The sequence below is a fragment of the Osmerus mordax genome, chromosome 2, assembly GCF_038355195.1.
Source record: "Osmerus mordax isolate fOsmMor3 chromosome 2, fOsmMor3.pri, whole genome shotgun sequence".
Taxonomy (NCBI): Eukaryota; Metazoa; Chordata; class Actinopteri; order Osmeriformes; family Osmeridae; genus Osmerus; species Osmerus mordax.
In genome coordinates this window covers 17,934,303-17,951,013 of record NC_090051.1, presented here as the reverse complement: position 1 = coordinate 17,951,013, position 16,711 = coordinate 17,934,303, and the positions used below count along the sequence as shown (strand labels likewise).

Genomic DNA, 16,711 nt, shown 5'->3' with positions numbered 1-16,711 from the left:
TTTTCAGGTAACAGATAAGATTAGCCTTCAAGAGCAGTGTCATCAAACCACTTTTCCTACACTTCTGTATCCTGGGTGTCCTCTGATCTACTGCAATCTCAGACAGTTTCTTCAAGTTCAGCCTACACACGCCCTGCTAGTTCAAAACAACAATCTCAATCACAAAAAATATTTCATACCTACTTGAATAACGTTAGGGTCTTTGAATTCCAGATTCTGTTCTGATAAATTATGATGAAGTCCAGACATGTTATCCTTGAGATATGAAGTCGATTAAAAAAAATGATTGATTATGTTTGTTATCTACAGAAATACTCTTTATTATGTCACACCATTCATGAATCAAATGGTTATGGCATGGGTTCTTTTTGTCAGATAAAAAGGAAGACAAAGTTGTAATCAAAGCTAGGCTTGAGGTGATCTTGCACGAATGCTTTTTTGATTAATTTATGAGACGGAATGTTTACACAAGGCACAAATGATCAGCAGTTCACTGCATTTTGGCCGCAGATAAAAGTGACTGTCTGTGGAGGAAGGGCCCGGGGACATTTTTGTTCAGGTTGCAAAACGTCAAACGTCAACCCAGGATTCTGAGGAGAGGACAAGTTCTCACAACACAAACTGCTAGTACCTTGGCGTCAATGCACTAAGAAGATACAGCATTCTAACTGCTACTGTAGGTCTACCAAGGAGGGAGAGGGAGAGGGGGAAAGAGAGATAGAGAAGGGGGAAGGGTACTCAGCTTGTATGTTTGGATAAGAATAGTTCTGTATGACTCTGCACATAAATAGTGCACATCTATTTACTTTGAGAGCGTATCTCTCACATTTTTACACTTGACTTGGTGACTTCACCCCACACAGGGGGAGCTGAGCCGAGGAACACATCAGTGAGCTAGAACGCACAGGCAAGCTTCTCTGGAGCTGCCGCTTGCACGCAAACAGAAACCGCTGACTGTGGACTTGAAGTGCCCTCTCATGAAGTCTCACATGGTTTTACACCAACACTAACACCTCCCAATGGAGGTAATTGGAGGCTCTTTCAGGGTATTTCCTATATGGGGATATCCTGCATCATGTATACAGCAAGGCATGCACAATACAGAAAAGGAGCCTGGACGGTGGCCGACTCATGAAATACTTTTCAACTGTTTATTAAATGCCTTTTACCAATTTCGTATATTCCGTCTTCTTTTTTCATTAATTCAAAGTCCCTTTTATAATTACACTCTTTATTGTTTTACAGATATTAAGTTATCAATGAAAAATAACTTAGAGAATTACCATTCAACAAAAAATAATACATTTATGACAAGATGCATATCGCTATGAAATGGTATCCCCAAATTATAAGTTATCTGGAACAAAATGCATGTGCCAACATCTTGTCTGCAGCAACATCACATGTGCCAGCACACCTGCCATAGATGATCAGTTGTTCTGAACAGTCACAGAAAACGGTAAAGCACCTGATTGGTCAGATGCAGTGCAGTAGGATGGAATGCAGTTTGACAGTTACGAGGATGTTACACGTGAAGAACACAATACAAGACACACACAAATAACAGACAAAACCAACTGGGAAATAAGATGACATCCACACATTTGAACAGATTCTTTGGGGTTGGGAATTAAATACAACAAAACAATGAATCCGTCCAACCACTAATGGTAGTCCAGTATAATGATTGATTCATGACATTTAAATTGAATAGATGGATGATATAATAGTGGTGCTTTGTTGAAATGAGCTGTGCAACAGCAGTGCAGTACACTGACATGGACTCTGCCATTGAGGGGATGACAAGAGGAGGGTGGTTAACAGGAGCAGCATTGATTATTTGTCCATGTTGTGTTTTGATTGGGTTAGTCTATACTTATTCCACTCTGTCTTCAGTCTTTTGATTGGCTTAGCCCGCTATCACTTAGTTCCATTAGTGTTAAAAGGTAGGGAGTCGACACTTCATCTCTGATGCAGCTGTCCTCTGGCCCTTTTCATTTAATCTTCTTCAAGGTGCCACTGAGGAGGATTCATTCGATTCAAATACTGCAGTCCACATTTTTACACTGTAAGAAAGGTAGTATGGCACGCGGGATGGAAGGACGTGACATGACCAAACTTTCTGGTACCGATACAATTTGTAACGGGTGAGTAAAATGAAATGCAGTTACATTTTCTTTCTGAACCAAGCACTGGAAGACCAAATTATTTATTTTCACTCTTTTTCTTCTTAAATGACCAGAATTCCATACATTTACAATCAACACAGAATAGATTGAATCAGGTATTTTATCAGTTTAGGAATCCCAGTTTAAATGATAGAGAGCTCAGTTATCAATCCTGTCCATGGTCATGTTACTGATGTTCCTATGGTTTCTATCTACCTAATCCTGTGAATCCACTCTCAGGGAGTGAAGACAGTGCAGATCCAGACTCTCTGAGCTGATGTGGTAGGACTCATGCTGCTGTGCACGCTCTCTTCGTGCACGCCTCTGGTTCTGGCCCTGGATCTACTCCGGTCTCCTCTGGTGCTTTCCATTCAACCACCAGTGGAAACGGCAGTCCGTCGCAAAAAGGGAAAGGGTGTATTGCAGTCTCTCCCTGTTTGTTAAAAAATAAAAACAAAGTCTTTGTCTTTCGTGGTCTCCGCTGTTTTCTTCATTTGCAGACACTGACCCACTCTGTTATCCTGCACTCCTCACACACCACATAGCAGCACCAGTGGAACTTGCAGTTGCAGCGCTCGCTACGTGTCTGCTGTAAGATGTTGTGGCCCCTGCCACAGCACAGACTCTCACAGTTGTCCATCCCAGGGCTGGTCTTGTTACAGATCCGGCCCTGTGTCCCTGCCGCGTCCGAGCCCAAATCCCGCTCGCAGAAGTCGGGTGACTTCTCGAAGTAGACCAGCTCGTTGATGTTGGCACGGCGCCGGTGTGGGTGGTGGTGATGGTTGTGGTGGTTGTGGTGATTCTGGTGGTTCTGGTGGCTGTTGTGGTGGTTCTGGTGGCTGTTGTGGTGGTTCTGGTGGTCCAGCTGACCAGTGTTCCGGTTGTGGGCTTTGATGAGCGCGGCGATTTGGAAGCGTTCCTTGAGCAGCGAACCCACCGCCCGGAACTCTGGGGTTACCTGCCAACAAGTCTTCAGCTGGCAGCTTCCCGACGTACCATGGCACTTGCATTTCCTCCTCATGTGATCCATCACCACCTGGGAGGAGGGGAAAGGGAACGAGAGATGAAGAGAGGCAGATAAAGAGAGGGGGTGCAGGTGAAATGTGGGGCTGCTGGGGTTGGGGTTTATCCCCAATGGATTTCAGACTGTATTCCCAAAGGGAATAGTATCCTCATTTCCCTCACAGACACTCATGTTAAAGGTGGATACAGAGACATGCAGGCATGTCCTTAGCATGTACTGTAGTCACATGGTGGTGTCGTATTACTTTTCGGATGTTTGAACATGGAGGAATAGACCAGTAGAGACATGGGCCTCTTTCGGTAAAATGCCAAGTTCAAGTCCCTGTTGAGGATGTCCCTCCCACACTCTGGGAGACCTCCCTGTTCTCTCCACAATACACTCGTCTGTCAGCCTGAGTTATAAACTTTTAGATCCAATTACCGCCAGGAACAGGGGGCCACCCAGAGCACTGACAGATGCTCCTACAGACACCCCTATCAACAGGCGCAGGCGCGGGCACAAACACACACCTCAGGGCCAGCAGTCCCACACACAGCACTCTGGCTCTACTTTTTCTTACTCTCCCCTCCAAAAATAATAGAAATTCTAAAGATGTGATCTGTGATTTTTTTTTACTGTCCAAGGACAGCTTGTTTGAGCACTAAGTGGGCCCACTTCTACAAGACAACACACTTACTTCTACAATAAAGAAGGAAAAACAAGAGTTTCATCTCTGGTTTCAGCTAAACTTCATAATAATTTAACCGTGTCTTCAACAGACATGTTGGAGCTGATGGCTCCAGTCCTTCACTCACCCACTGTTCTAATATAAAGGTCCTTTTGAACAAATGCCAAAGGCAGATCCTCAGAGGTGGAGTGAATGATGAATTGTTAAAGGCTTGGTTTGCGTGCAGTGGGTCTCCTTTAAAGGGTCTGTCGTGGGTGTTCCCACTGAAGAGCGAGAAAGTGCTCTCTCTCTCTCCCTCCCCCCCCCCCTCTCTTTCTCTCTCTCTCTCTCTCATCCTCCCTCTCTCTCCCCTCCCCTGCTCACTCTCTCCTTCGTCTGTGAATGAATGGATATGGTAAGGAGTGATAAATGGGACCACTTGACTCATCTGTTAGGAATGACGGGTAAAGGAAAACAACCCTCTTGAATTGACGGAAGAGTCCAAACCTGACATCAATCGATCAGAGGCTCAACAGACCACCGGTGCAAACCTGAAGAGAAGCCCTCATGCCTTCTACTGATCTTAGTCTCTACATCAGGGTTTAGTCCGTAAGGCTTTACACAAAGCACACCCTGTCATTATTTCATCGTAACCCACTTTAAACACTTTAAGATACAAACCAAATTGGGCATTATAATTGTGTCCGTACTGCTCTGGTTTTCATGATGTGTTGCGATCAAATATAGAGCTGTTTCAAGAGAAGGGACGTGGTTGTTACTGTGCACTGAGAGATGTCAAAGGTAGGTACCCTCCTGAGGTCCGGGCATATTTGTTCCGTGACAGATATGGAAGGTTGGATAAGTAGGGGAATTTTCAAACCCAGGAGGTTGAAAACCTCCGCTGTCACAGAGCAGGAAACAGGAGCTGTCTGCTCTTTGCCATAAGTGGCCCAGTCAATCTGACATGAAGAGAGAGCGTTTCGTCCGTGGTCTGATGGGAGATTGTGGCGTCTGACACTGTTCCTTTTCCTCCCTGTTGTTTTCCTAGGGTGCACCTGGGGGCATGACCGGCATGGATGTGCCTGTGGCACAAACAGAGGAAATGTGTGTGTGCTTGTGTGACTGTTAGAGAAAGAAAAGAGAGAGAGAGGGAGATCGAAACAGAGAGTGATTGAAAAAAGAGAGATCAAGGAAAAGAAAGACAAGAGACAGGAGACAAGAGCTCCAGACTAGACTAGCTATCTAGTCTGACAATAGACGCTGATATGGCTGTGATTTATTGGCTGTTCTGGAAGAGGAACTAGGCTTTAAAATCCATCTGAGGCCTGAGGCCGTACAGGCCATTGGGGATGTCAGTTCGGGAGGGGGAGTGAAGGGGGGGTTTGGGTAGATGTAATGCTAAGCGTACTGATAACACAGTCAGATATTTGTTTGTGCCCCTATGCTATAACGGAACTGAACACTGTTATACAAGTACACCAACAGAGCCGCTCTTTATAGGAATAGAGACATGCGTCATGTCTGGGTCAGCCTTTCTCAATGAAAACTGCTTGTAACATAGGTCTGACACTACATTTGAGTAAAGGAGGAAAAAAACTTGTTTTAAGGTAATTGCTCCCAAATTCATTGGTAGACCACTGTTGGAAACCCACATCTGGCCTGTTTTAATTGGAGAAGAGTGAGACAGACCCCTCTATAAAGCAGGAACCAACTGAGATCAAAACAGACATATTGGAGGCAGATTAGGACCACGACCTGTACTAGGCATTGCATGTGTAGTAGAGGTGGTTTGGAACTACAATATGATTTACTGATGATTTCCCTCTCTGAAACTCACCAGTTTTTATTGTATCGTTACACAGAGTGAGCCATATATTTACCCTCAAACCACAAGAAGCGTGTGTCTTTTTGGTCTCATGGGAGATGCTTTGTATTAACCATGGGAGGCTTGGGTCTTATTCCTTGTCAGTCACCGCAGAGCTCCCACTCGCAATGGAGTCTGCATGAACTCTTACGATTCAGTGAAGATAGGCTAGACTACATGCAGCATTGCTCTGTTCAAAGTCATGCACCAGCAGCTATTAACGAGACTCCAAAGACGCTATTTCAAAGAACACAAACAAAACCCACATAGGCACATAAAGAGTCACAGCATCACTTCAATCAAACAGCCCATCAAAGAACAGTTAAACAAGGACACGCAATAACTGACACAGAACAATCATGTATTCAGAGGGAAACAAATAGACCAAACTGCAACCATCTCTAACTGCACCATAACCATCATGTGCAAAAGTATTACTCTCGGTTAATTGTACACAACATCCACAGCTCTCATTTGGGCCCTCTAATAAAACGTTATTACGACCATAAGCACTTCCACCTGCTGTGCCTTTTACAGTGCAGAGCATTTGTTGTGGTTCGGAGTCTGTCTGAACCGGGGCCAGAAGGCTAGAACAGATTAAATAGCATCGAACGTCAAAGCTGTACTCTCAGACCCCGAGGAATGCTTCATGCCCCTCCAATGATGTGAAATGCTCTCAATGAGAAGGGCCACCGATGTGTCGACCAGGAGACATTTATGGTAGCTGTTATATCACACACAAGCAGTTCCCCAAGACACATGGTTAACCTGGTCATGGACTCTTGAAGTACCTTCAATGTGGACACCATTTGAAGATTATATTTAATCCAAGTGAATTTAACCACAGCTGTCATTGTGCTGTAGAGCCTGGATATGATCTCATCCTAGTCCACGCCACACCTACCACTAAGATACAGGTGTGAGGAGAGAGACCTGAGAGAAGTGAGTTTGTGTTAGTGGGTTAGTTGTGTTGGGAAATGAACTGTTTGAGTTGTTGCTTATCTTGGCATTCATACAAGGTACTATATTGTATATTAATTGATGGTGACTGTTTGTTCTAGGGTGTATACTGTAGTTTCAATAGCCTGGTTCCAATATAATTCTGTTGAAGGAATTTACCACTTAAGCAACAAAAGAATTCTTGACATTGATAGCTATTGTAAACAATGAGATAGAATCACACAGGTGATGGAACTTAAATTATGTTCAGAACTTGAACACTGCTAACCCTGATGACAAACTTGAGGCTGCTAAACAAGTATAATAGAGGAAATTGTTAAAATGAGATGGAATTCTTTTGGGGACAAATCAATACTATTTTCTGGAAGACATCTCTTTCCCTTATAAACTTGTCTGAAAATCTATATTTTTTAAGTAGGGGAAGGAAGGGCAAATCTCTTTCTACTTTGCGTCGTGTTTGATGTCTAAAATCTTTTTCAGGGTTTAAACATCTGTTTCCAAACAGCCAGCAGCCACTAATTAGAGCTTTTAACAAGACTGAACGTCGTGAGAACCTGAGGGTGGGCATGAGGCGACATGTATACCCTACTAAAACCACCACATTCCTGCACAAAACAGCTTCCTAGGGTGGAGGGGAGGAGGTGGATAAGAAGGAGGAGGGTTAGAGGCCTCACCTGTCAAGTGTTTTCTGTTTGATTCTGGGGGGCTGGTAGAGGTAGGGGGCTCTTTGCTGTGTTTGAAGTCATCAAGGCGCAAGCCTTTTGTATAGCAGCGTCTAACTGAGTAATACTCCTGGCTATCTGTGATGTCTGCAGCCTTTGCTATATTACATTTCCACACAGCCATTGTTTTCCTAAGCTTTAGTCTCATTAGTGAGGTGATATACGGGCTGTGCTGTGACAACTTTGGCGGCCCTGAGCACGTGCAACCTGATCTCAGAGAGACCAGCAGCAGGCCAAAGCTTTGAACCAATATACAGTCACTAGGCTTGATCAATTCAGCGCAGAAACACAAGTGGAGCTCAATAGTATTTATTTACAAGACTGAGGTATTGATGTTGATGATTTAATAAAAGATGGGAAGCAAATGGTTATTTATTTGAACTGTCCTCAAAAGATCATTTGAACCATGATGTGCCACATGCACATGATGGTTGTTTGATATCAAGATGCCTTTGAAGCTATATTACAGTTCAACATTCTCATAATGCAGAACTCCAGCCTGTGGTTGAGGAAGCACAGTAGCTACTAAATAAACTTGTAATGGTCGTTTTTGCTTCAACTCCTGCCTCTGTTGTTAGTTTTGGTTTCCTTGTATCTTCTTGTGAATCAAGTCTTGACAGAATTGAGACATGTCCCAGTAGCTAATAGGTTTATAACACACAATTACTCCTTTGTTGGTAAATGGGGCTCTTGGCAAAAACACAGGTGAAATGTGCCCAAACGAAGAAACTCATCTCTTTAATTTCACAGCCAATCTGACAGCTGTTGTAGATTAAAAGTAACATTTATTCTGAACCTGAATTACTGTTTAGTTAAGTTCAAATCATTAACTCACGCCTGTATTTCAAAGTAAACGATCACCAACCACATAAACCCACAAACAAATATGAACTTCTTTAACAATCAATCTCTCCAAAGTTATACTTGTATAGTTTATTGCTAGTTTTCATCTATATGTCTAGTTCTCCTCTATGAGGGTCTGGGTCATCTAACGCATCTGAGGTCTGTGGCGGGGCTTGGCCAACCAGCTCCACATTTGTGTTTTGTCTGAATAATCAAGGAAACCAGAAGTAAACTGATGGAGAGATACACGACCAAATTACACAGGAGGAAGCGCTGAACAATGAGCAATTTACTCCTGCTTCTGTTGTGTGTGTCACAACGCTGGGAGCAATCACTGCTTATCCATTTCATTTACATCACTGGCCACACAAACGATAGCCCTCATGGTGAATGGAGACAGGCAGACAGGCAGGAGGATATTTCACAATCTATGGCAATGTTGGAGACTTAAATCTTGTTATATCGTTAACTGAAATCATTCATTTACGTTCATGACTGGTCACATCTGCTGTCACACCCACTTCTATATATAGACAGCTTTTTCAATGAACAGGTGGGAAGTCGAGAGGGAACCAGACATTGAAACAGATGCAAGGCGTGGGATCCTATTGGCCTGAGGTGATACATCTCATGAATACAGAGGCACAGCAGACCCAACACTGGGCTTTCTACGTAGGCAAGTTGTGGTCAAGGTCTAACTTACAGGAACGACTGAACTTATTTCTTCACGATCTCACTCCACCTGAAACTCCACCTGTCAGCTTTCAGCTGTAGGCATACTAGTCACAGTCACATTATCCAATTAGTCCAATTCCAGAGCAACAATGACAGGGCAATCACACAAAGCACAGCGTGAAATCAATTTAGTAAAACTGTCCAAAGAACACAATGGGAACAATTTGCTTTCATTTAGATAAATCAAGTCCACCATTTTTATATAATAATACTTTATCAGGTCTACACAACACACATTGCTTATCAACGTGCATACAAGTATACAGGGTTTGCTGTTATTTAATACGAAGCTGTTAATTTTCCTGGACTGATGGACTGTTCTGGCTGTGTTAAATCCTATAGCTATGAGACAGAGCAGTACGGAGGCTCCCTCTAAGCTCAAAGGTAGATTAAATTGAGCATGCATAGATCCAAAATGCTTGAATGGGTAAGAGCTATGGCTTTGACCATAACAACCATGTAAGGAGAAAGGGGGTCTGGTTAGAAAAGTGTGCCTAATTTAGAAAGACCACACACACACACACAAACAAATGGTAAATGGACTGCATTTATATAGCACTTTTCTACCTTAGCGGTACTCAAAGCGCTTTCAATTCTTTGCCTCTCAATCACCCATTCACACTCACACTAAACACCGATGGCGGCAGAACTGCCGTGCATGGGGCTAGCCTGCCCATCGGGAGCAACTTGGTGTTCAGAGTCTTGCTCAAGGACACTTCAGCAAATGGGCTGGAGGAGTCAGGGATCGTACTGCCAACCTTGTGTTTAACAGATGACCCTCTCTACCCCCTGAGCCACAGTCCCACACACACACACACACACACACACACACACACACACACACACAGACAGACACACAGTCACACAGTCACACACATGGCCACTCTCAGCAAGCCGACTCCTCTCACCTGCCTGCCAACTCTGTTGTTGTGCAGCCTCATCCTGGCATGGATGTCCTTATATGTCTCACGGGCATCCAGGAAATCGCGGGAGAATCTCTCTCCAAAGTCCACATCAGGGCTACAGCCACCCCACTCCCAGGAGTCCTGGGGTCCGGGGAGGTCCGCGGGGAAGTGCTCCATGACGCCGTGAACCATGCCTTTACCCCTGTGGAAGGCCTCCTGCTCCAGACGACTCAGCTTGATCCGGAACCCCTCCTCGTCCCCGCGCCTCTTCTCGTCACAGCCGCAGGCCTTCAGCTTGCCCATGGAGCAGGCGTTCGCCACGGCGTGGACCACCCCCGCGGCCGCGATGGCGTATGCAAACGCACTCTCTCGGAAACCTGCGGACCAGTGGTGGAGAAAGGGTGAATGGGTTGGTCTCTATAGTGCGTGTTCTGTTTAGTTGATGCTGTTGCTCATTATTGGCTGGATAAGACTGATTGCTGAAGAACCACATGCAAGTACATACACACACTTACATACAGTACATACTGTAGCCTTGTAAAAGAGGCAGACACAGGAACATCTGGGACAATAGCAATTAGGGGGGAAATGTGTCTCATGTGAGAGTTGAAAGTGAGCGGCCACCCTCCTGACACACAGATCTGATAGTGATTACAGGCCAGTGATCCTACTGTCTGTCTGCCATGTTTATCTACCTCTTCTCATCTGTTTGCTTGCCTGCCGGCCTTCTCGTCTGTCTGTCCTTAACTGAAATGTCCTGCTACCATGCAAGCCCACCTGAGCCACCCTGTCTGCCAGTGCCAGCCAGCCTTCCTGCCTACCTGCCCTCTGCCAGCCCCCTACTTGCCCCCTACCTGCCCCTGGCTGCCCCCTACTTTCCCCCTACCTGCCCCCTACCTGCCCCCTGCCTGCCCCCTACTTGCCCCCTGCCTGCCAGCCTGCCTGCCAGCCTGCCTGCCTACCTGCCCCCTACTTGCCCCCTGCCTGCCTGCCTGCCTGCCAGCCTGCCAGCCTGCCAGCCTGCCTTCCTACCAGCCTCCCTGCCTGCCTGTGTGTCGGCCTGCTGAAGACATGAAGCACCCCTGTTAATCCTCTTTTAAGCTTCCCCCTTTAAGGAGGCCCTCCAACATGTTTACCATCAACCTGGCTAGCTAGCTACCGTTGGCAGTCGTTTGATCTGCTGTGGCTATAATCACACGCAGTGCTGCCTACTGCCTCACAGCTCTAATCATCCCAGTATGGCTGCTACCTCTGGACAGCTGTAACAGAGGTGGTTTGGTGAGGCATGCTGGTCTGATGAGTAGTCTTGCCGGACAAATGAAAGCTGGTTCTGTTTCGGCTTGGGCTTTGCAGAGTAAGCAGATCTTTGAAGTCATCTTTACAAGACCTGGGTTTGAAACAGCCGGCCAATTATAATTAGTGACAGTGTCCACGTTGAACAAGGTGGCTGTGACCTTGTGACAGCGTTGACTGCAGATTGGGGCTTGTTTCTCTAGACTACAGAACATGGGTCGATCTCACCTCTGTTGCCTCTGTAGCCCACCTTGTATGAAGTATGAATAACAAATACATAAATAACACTTTATTGGTCCTAATGTGGGAAAATTCAGGTCAATTACCTTGACTTATACCTGGTCACTGAATCAACAAGCACCTGGAATTTGAAGTGTCAAAGAATATAGTTTGTCTGGTGCTCAAACTGATCATCGCAAACACACACCCGCACTGATACTCTCTTCACGTCTATCTCACACTTACTCTTATACAAATCCCATACACACTCTGGTCCGTTTTTTTTATCCCCATCTTGCCATGATTCCATTGGGGACAGATGGCACTTAGATGCAGCCCAGAGACACAGACATGAAAATGCTGTTTTAGATTTCTTCCCTAGCAGGCGGGAGCCCTGGAACAAATCAATCTAACAAATAATTTACAGTGAGAGGCACGCCCGGCTGAACTGATGGCAGAAGAAGTGGGAAAATGAATTAAAGATTAAAGAAAACTGTCACTTTGTGTTACAGAAACCAACTAAACAGGTTTATGCTTTTGCCACTGAGAGTTGGGAAAGTGCTGAGAGCAAATTCACAGCACTTGCACTGGCAGATAGTAAAAGCATTAGGCCAGCCCCGGGAAGGCTTGGGCACTTCAAGTGTCTCAATGGGTTTTTTAAGCCTAGTTTTAATTCAACCTAACGTGGATACAGGGTCCCATAAAACTTGTCAGAATGAATCAACAAATAAATACATTTTTGATGTAAAAAGGACGTGACATCAGTTTCCTGTCGTAAAATTAGATACCAAAACAAACAACTAGACTGGGGAATGCATGTCACGAGCAATCCGTAAAAGACATTCATGAAAAGTAAATAAGACTTAACCTGTATTCATTTCATAATGACCACTTGCCAAAGTTCTTTTTAAACAAAGAATAACACAGGCTATTAATCAAACCGACTAAATGCACTTTTGCAATAAGTGTTTACAGATTTCAGATTAAGTTCAATAACACATGTTTGATATACAGTATTACAGTCTCGCCTCAACTATAAGATTGTTAATAGTTTCTATGCCTGGGGCCAAACATCCCCAGCTGTATGTGAATGCCAGAAAACCAGCCTTCTAATAATGATAACAGCTTAGAATGAGTCAGAGCAGACTGAGAGTTGGTCTGACCCATGTGGTGTACTTAGTGTATATTAGTTCAGTCATTGAGAACAAATATTCCTTTCTTGATGATTAATCCTAGATTCATTTTCAAAAAGCTTTTAAAATAAGCAATTAAAGTGTTTCACCAAGATGTTGGTTATTTTCTTGAAGTTTCATATACCTTTTCAAGGGTGATAATAATAGTTTAACAATTGCTTCAGGTTCAGAGTACATTTTCACACTTAGTGCACATAGTTACTCGTGTCTCTCTTGTAGTTCCCAGGTGTATTTATTCAACATAATCAGTGCTCTCTAACTTATTTAAATGACCACATTTCTAGGGTATGAGCGAAGTCGATCCACTTCTGTTAAATATCATACTCGTTATTTGGCAGGGTGTGTGGTGGGTGGTGTGCAGTACCGACCTCTTTTAAAGACCACACTGTCGTATGGGATCTTGTTCCGGGTCTCCAGACTGGAGCAGTTCCAGCGGTGCCCTCTGAACTGGTGCTGACACTCGTGGATGGCAATTTGGATGCCCTGGATGGCCGAGGCCGTTACGTCTGGATTCCGCATGCACACCTCCAACTGTCGCCGGTTGAGACCAGGGAGGGTCAGACACACGGTGTTGGCGTTCAATATGGGGTCAATATTGGGGATCTTCAAACCTAAGATCTCATTGGAGTCTACCCTGAAACGAGAGGGAGAGGAATTGGGGTGTTAGATATAGTTCAAGCTATCAAGTCTGTCATGGTAAGAACATGGTTGTACTTATTTGGACACAATCTGATGATTCTTGAGGAGAGACACTTGTTTTAGTTGTCACAGTGTCTTCAAGTTGTCAAGTAATCTTAGGGTAGGACTGTCTGCAGAAAAGAAGGTCAAAGAGATTCGGTGTAGCAGAAGGGGTTAGTAGCCTTAACCTTCTCTTGATGAAGTCAGCCTAAGTCTGAGTCAAACAGTGGAGACTAAAGCTTGGCCAGGCCTTGGATCGACCCCCATCACCGTTACTTGTGTTCCACACCTGTAACCCCGGTCTAGTCTCAGCTAAGAAACAGCCTCCAGATTGTGGCTTTAAGCAAGGTATGTCTAGCAACTGAGGAATGATTGATGCCCCTGTAGAAATCAATCATGAGTACTGGGCTACAGTAGCCATTGAAGTGACAGAAACCTGGTGTTTGGTACATTTTGGAGAGTTTAGATAGTGTAAATACAATACTATTATAAATCACAGATGATGGACCAGGTGTGGTGCATGTAAGAAGTGTAATTACAAATACTTTGCTAGGTTAAACTGCTTAATGTACATGATGATGTATAGTGTTGGATTTTGTGGGGCAAACAAATAAAGTTCTAAATTACCCATTGTCATTATATTACATCTATTTCTTGACATTTGTCTAAATATTTCTAATGTAGGCAATTAAATTAAATTGTATTAGAAAATAAATACTATCGAATGAAAATCAAGTGCATTAAATAATCACATATTTCATGAACATTACATCTGTAGCTAATTTCAAACTTCACTCAAAAGTCAACTGCTCACTAAATTTAAGTCTAATTCAATTTATACCTTTAATGCATTATGGAAGTTGGCTCAACCAAACTGTATTTGTTTTATTGTAATAAGAAAAGTATAATACCCTTTTGGGTGAGATTAACAATGTAAAACCAAAGACAATACTTTTTAAATAGCCTAACTTTGTACACAAGACCCCAGTGTTAGAAGGAGTTAGTGTCTTTATTTCAAGTGATTAATTGCAATTGACTCTATGCTATATGGAGTAGGTCTGCAATTCTGATCACAAGCTAACATTCACATAAAGAATCCCTTCTGCATGTTTCCACTTTGATTCAAGCTACAGTACATGTTCTGACAGATGAGAATTCGACATTTCTTCTACAACACAGTCTCCATAAAACAAGTGTAACAACTGTATCAGACAAACACTTTCAAGCATTCAATAAGACATTATGAAATGTTTCATGTGAACTAAATTATACACACAATACAAGTTGAATAAAAACAATATGCCTCTAATATAAATGATCAAATATCGATTTTACATTCTTCACAGTGCAGACACAAAGTTGATAAGTGAATGAGTGAATGAATTCAGTAAATTCAAACAAATAGCCAAGTGCAATAGTGACAGCTTCCAGACATAAACGTGAACATTAATTGTTAACTACCGGTGAAGTGTCAGACAAAGTTTTGAGGCATCCACCATTATTCAAAAATAATTCTTAAGTATACCATTCAAGAGTACCATCACTAGCAGCTCACCTTTCATCGAAAAGAGACATGACCACCACGATGCACATCAGACGAGTGATTGAAAATTCCATTATGATCGCTTTTTGACGCCACATAGCCTAACTGAGATGGAGTGCGTGAAAGAAGTTAAATATTCCTTCTAAAAAGCGAGCGCTTTTTTGTGTGGTCCAAGTTCGTGCAGGCGCGCTTTATAGATGACAGGTCCAATTCAGATTAAGTGCGGATCAAATTTTAGATCTGATACAAGCCAAATCGCCCTACGAGTTGAGGGCAAGTGGCTAGTGGAACGACAAAGTTAAGAAGCGGGATATATAAACTTACTGAATCAAGAGATCTAAGTTGGCAGAGATGTCTGAACGCTCATATATGCTATCTTAGAGTACATCTGCACATTGTCCAACAGCTCCGCCAAGATATTTGCATAGAAATACATCCGAAAGCGATGAGTCAACAGCAGCGCACTATCTCGAGTCTCCTTGACTAGTGTGATGTTTTGCTTATGCTGATAGCATTCTAAACTACAGCACTTACTTACTTTGCCAGCCCACTTCTACGTCACTGTATGGAGTAGAGGAGCAGTAAGGTCAAGTGTTTTAAGTTGAGGGAGAGATCTCCCAGATAGAAGTTCCTCACTTCAGGCTACTAAGCAGCAGAAAGATTTTTAGTGATCATGAAGATGATGATGATGATAATGATAATGCAGGATAGTTCAAATGTATATTAATTAACATACATAAACGTTTTAACTTCACAAACGGTAAACCATTTCCATAAATGTTGTGCAATATCATCAAGCATGAAGCAACCAATTTAAGGCATGATATTAACTATGATGTCCTGTTCACTAAATCCGCTATAGGATGGTTTTCCTCAAAGGTTTATTTTTTCTTTAATTTTGATGAGGTTGAAGGTATAATGATAGAATGCTACAAAAAAAGCCTTTACCACTTTTAAGCTCATGGCAGGAAGTAGATGGGGGGGCCCATTGGTCTAGTCTTTTTGGGGCCACAACAGTCATAAACCACAGAGTACAATTAGCTTGTGAATCACAACCCAGTGTCTATGACTCTGTTACAACCCTACTCTCCAAATCCCATCAGACACATTGTGCTGGATGTGTATATTTCCTCCCCAAGAACTAACAGCAAGATGTTGATGCAAGCGGGAGAAAAACAGAAAAATACGTCTCCCCATCTGGTGTGGATGGGGCCTCTGCCAGGAGATCTGTGGTAAATACACACACACACACACACACACGTGCACAAACACACTCTTTTAATAATTTGAATTCGCTCACTGGAGTATCTGTTTGATTAACTTGATCGTGAGTGCTGTGGGAACGTTACAGTTAGTCCCAAATCAACCCTTGCCTCGATGTCCAGAGACCTTGACTTGGCAGTTGTGTTCACAGTCCCATTATGTGAAGGTCTCTTCCAGTGGAAGACGTGCCTTTGACCAGATGGATAGTTTGCTGTCTCAGTATCGCTCCAGCCAGGCTCGTAGGATGTATGCTAGTTCAGGAAATGAAACATATATTTTCTATGTCCTCTTGTCCCTGGACTAGAGCACCTTTGATTTCAGTCCGCAGTAAATCTGAAGGCAACAATGTGAGCTGACTTTATAAATGTCACAGGGGGGGAAAAAGAACTTAAGCTTCCTGATTTCTGGCCTTTTTCATTCAGATACAAAAACATGCTGCATTATGTGGGAATATTTTCTTTATACAATACAAACATGCGACAACGTTTCCATGTGTGTCCTCTTCAAACTTCTACTGACTTTGTTATTCTCAAAACTTCAGTAGTCCTTCAGATGTTTATGTGTCTGATTACGAATTTACGACAGGTCTTTGTTAAAGAGAAACTCTAGTTTGCGTAAGACTTGGCATCTAGAGAAGACAATTCCCATGAAGTAC

The 16,711-nt window shown here is 43.4% G+C and overlaps 1 protein-coding gene across 1 annotated transcript; it reads right to left on the bottom strand.

Annotated features, from left to right (window-relative positions):
- Window positions 1–1,168: 1,168 nt before the first annotated feature.
- wnt10a (wingless-type MMTV integration site family, member 10a) lies at window positions 1,169–14,981 on the bottom strand. The gene is made up of 4 exons (XM_067251277.1): window positions 14,806–14,981; window positions 12,941–13,206; window positions 9,871–10,244; window positions 1,169–3,204 (listed from the first exon to the last, which is right to left on the bottom strand). Exons 1-4 carry the CDS (start codon window positions 14,889–14,891, stop codon window positions 2,659–2,661), a joined length of 1,272 nt encoding a protein of 423 aa, XP_067107378.1. The 5' UTR covers window positions 14,892–14,981; the 3' UTR covers window positions 1,169–2,658.
- Between the last annotated feature and the right edge of the window lie 1,730 nt (window positions 14,982–16,711).